Below are 3,458 nucleotides of genomic sequence, written 5' to 3' on the forward strand. Positions count from 1 at the left end.
AAGATCTCCAGTGTTTTCTGTACCTAGAAAATGGTGGGAAGTGTGACGTTGTATGTCACAATCTTTCCTTTAATACAGCTGAAGAATATGCGATTAGAAGAAGTAAAAGCATTTGTTGTTTTTGAGTGTTTTTTCTTTTAATTTGAAATGGGTTGCCTGAATCAAAAAATGAAGAAGAATCTTGTTTCTATTTGGTTATATTTGGGTTTTATACCCCTTTTAAAATAAAACTGTTAAATAATTCATTGTTAATTATAACATTATACTGCTCAAAATAATAAATATAAAAATATTTTTAATAAAGTTTATGGTTTATTTCTAATTAAAAACTTAATTAGTAAGATCATAAACATCGAGTGGAATTGTTTGTAATTATTTTAGTGACCATAAATGCTTTTTATTGTGATTACAAATGTGAAGTTTAAAACTTTTGGGAAATCAAGTTCTATGAAAACAAAAAATAAAATGTATGAAAATCAATTCCAAAAATAACATTCAATTGTCAACTAAAGTTGTTCTTTTATTGATAAAATTATATATATTTTATATTAATTAATTATTTCAACTATTTTAATCATAGTTTGATAAAAAAATAACAATAATTAATAAAATAAAATTATGATATTACAGATGTGGGACTAAAGTTTCGACGAGTACCAAGGTTTCGATTTATTATTTAAATACTATTTAAATAGTAATGAACGAGTTTCTATATTTATTTTTAAAAAATAGTCCAAATATAACTTTTCAAATTTAGTTTTAATAATGGTATAAATATTATTAATAATAGTCGAAACCATGGTTATGGTCGAAACCTTAGTACCACGTCTGTAAATGCTCTTGATTTTGTTATTTTAATTTTAATGAATAATTTAATAAATTAATTGTTTTTAAACAAACAACTTTTGTTGATATATAAAACTTAAAAATTGTAACTGTATAAATATTTTTTTTGTGATAAATATTTACTCTTCAGAACCACACACAACACAAATAATAAATTCATATTATTTATCACCAATATAACTAAACAATAATCATTATTATAATATTAAATAAATTACTTTATTATATTTGTTTTTATAATAATACTTATAATAAATTTATAATTCAATGTATCAGATAAATACCCATAATTATAATTATACAAACAATTGGCTAACTTAACAAGAATAAAGTAAATAAATAAAAGCAATGAAGTCAAATTTATTATCCTGATTATATAAAATGATGAATGACATGCATGGACTGAGCTTAATTTTTATGAAGAGTAAAAAAATACTTTTTTTTGAAATTACAAACAATTTAAACATAGAATAGTATTAGTGTTTAAAAACAAATTACTTAAAAAAAGCAGTTCAAAAAAAATGAATAGTGTTAACCTAATTATTCTTTTAATTAAAGAAACAAGTAATAAATAATTATTATTTTAATAATTAATAAAGTACGTTATAATAAAAATTTTATCCACAAACAAAAAATGAAACAAGTAAACAAGAAGAACCAACGATTAAGCAAAAATGATTGGGAAAGTGATTGTGATGATGAGGACGTATATGAAGAATGCGATGAGTGCCGAAGTCCCAAGATTTCTCGTCGATTGGTTTCTTGATTTACGCGAAGCGATGAAAGCAAATGGCCACAACAACACAAAGAAGAATCCACAGATGAACAAACAAATTGTGAGACTTTGTGCACTGTCGTTCTGTGGTTGTGTTGTTTGTGCTTGTCCAACAAAGATTGGTTGTTCTGAGTATTGTTGTGGATAAACGCCGTTAATATATTGTTGTTGTGGTGGTGCTGCAACATAGACTGGTTGAACCACAGTCGGTTGGACATAGGTTGGTGGTGGGACCATTGGTGGCAATTGGCTGTAGCCATTTTGGTTGACTCCCTGCATTATTTGTATATCTTTTTGAGTTATGAAACATCTTCTTATATAACAAGTTCTTTGATTTCTATTATTTATAGTTTAAACTATATAATATAATACATGTTTGTTGAAATAATATGGTTTTTATACTATTTTTTAGTTTACTATTAAAGAATTAAAAATAGTGTTCATAAAAAATAAAATAACAATATCTAATATTAAAATTAAAAATATATATCTTTTATCACCTCATAAAAGATATATGATGGTGATGACTTTTTTATCAGTCTACATCAATTGCGCCCAAGTGAAAAATAGCAATGAAAAGGAATTAGTCTGTACAGACTCTTTATCATGTTTAACTACCAGTAACAGTATTTTGGACGTGTTGTTTGAAAACTTTTAAAGACAATTTTTCTGATTGATATAATTCAACAGAACTTTATTTTATATAAATCAATTTTCACAAAGAAAAGTGAGTTTCAAACACACAAATCTTCACTTAAAAAGAAAAACATTGACGTGGAGAGTAAAAAGGAACTTGTTTATAACACAACAATTTTTCAAACAAAATAAACTTATTTTTGAAGAAAGATCGTCGAACAACAACACCGTTAAAGAATTGAAAGAAAAAATATTAATAAAAGAGTAATTCTGAATGTGATTGAAATTAACAAAAATCAATTTGTGTGTTAAAATTGTCATTCAAATTTACCAGAAGAGGTACATAAAAGAAAAATCAGAAGAGATTAAAAAACATCTTTCATTTATTTTTTTTCAAAGTTAAAAGCTAATAACTAAAATATTTTTTTATTGTGTTTTTATTATTTATTATGTTTGTTATTAACCAAATTAATACGACTAGTTAATCATTAACAAATTATTTCTTTGTTTTACACGTCATTTTCTTTGTTTTAGAATTGACGTGATTTGCCATTTCTTTTGAAGAGTCAAGAGCTCTCTTCACATCAATATTCCCCTGGAGTTGTGGGCTCTTTATTAAATCCATCAGGAGCAATTCATATCTTGGGAGCCTTTGCATTGGTAATAATAATAAACCAGCAACAATAGACAATTCGCGATTTTTTCTTGGCCAAGGGTTGTGTTTTTCAAGTGTTTTCAGCCAGCCATCCATCGCTCCAATAAATTTGACATACATATTTTTCATTTCTTTATCTGCCATAAACAGTGTAAACTCTTCTAGCGCTTTTAAAATAAATGATACCTTTTTCTCGGTGTTTGCTAAAATGAGCTTTTTCAAAAATCCGTTGTGTTTCCGTTGAAGGAATTGCACAACTGTTATGTGCCTGTGTTTAAATATTTCGGGATGTTTCTCCATATATTCCTCCAACTCAATAAGCCCCAAAACATACGATTCTTCTGTTGTTTGAAGTTCAGTGAATTTTTTTGAGTATCTGTGTCGAGCAGTGGGTCTTCGACTTCTTGAGATGTGAATAGTTGTGGTTGAGCTCCAGTCATGTTTCAGCTGGTAATTTTGACGTCCTGTTCCTTTGGGGCTCTTTTCTCATGACGACCCCGGTCACTTTGACTGCAAAAGTCGAGAGCCCACCACACGTGGTAAGAT

At 27.1% G+C, this 3,458-nt stretch overlaps 2 protein-coding genes across 2 annotated transcripts; both read right to left on the minus strand.

The window, feature by feature from the left end:
* Window positions 1-1,510: 1,510 nt before the first annotated feature.
* EIN_123820 (hypothetical protein) lies at window positions 1,511-1,900 on the minus strand (the record flags this gene model as incomplete). The annotated part of the gene is made up of 1 exon (XM_004259074.1): window positions 1,511-1,900. One exon carries the CDS (start codon window positions 1,898-1,900, stop codon window positions 1,511-1,513), a length of 390 nt encoding a protein of 129 aa, XP_004259122.1.
* An 853-nt stretch (window positions 1,901-2,753) lies between these two features.
* Window positions 2,754-3,212, minus strand: EIN_123830 (hypothetical protein; the record flags this gene model as incomplete). The annotated part of the gene is made up of 1 exon (XM_004259075.1): window positions 2,754-3,212. One exon carries the CDS (start codon window positions 3,210-3,212, stop codon window positions 2,754-2,756), a length of 459 nt encoding a protein of 152 aa, XP_004259123.1.
* Between the last annotated feature and the right edge of the window lie 246 nt (window positions 3,213-3,458).

The sequence above is a fragment of the Entamoeba invadens genome (genome assembly GCF_000330505.1).
Source record: "Entamoeba invadens IP1 unplaced genomic scaffold scaff_1105074724931, whole genome shotgun sequence".
NCBI lineage: Eukaryota > Evosea > Mastigamoebida > Endamoebidae > Entamoeba > Entamoeba invadens.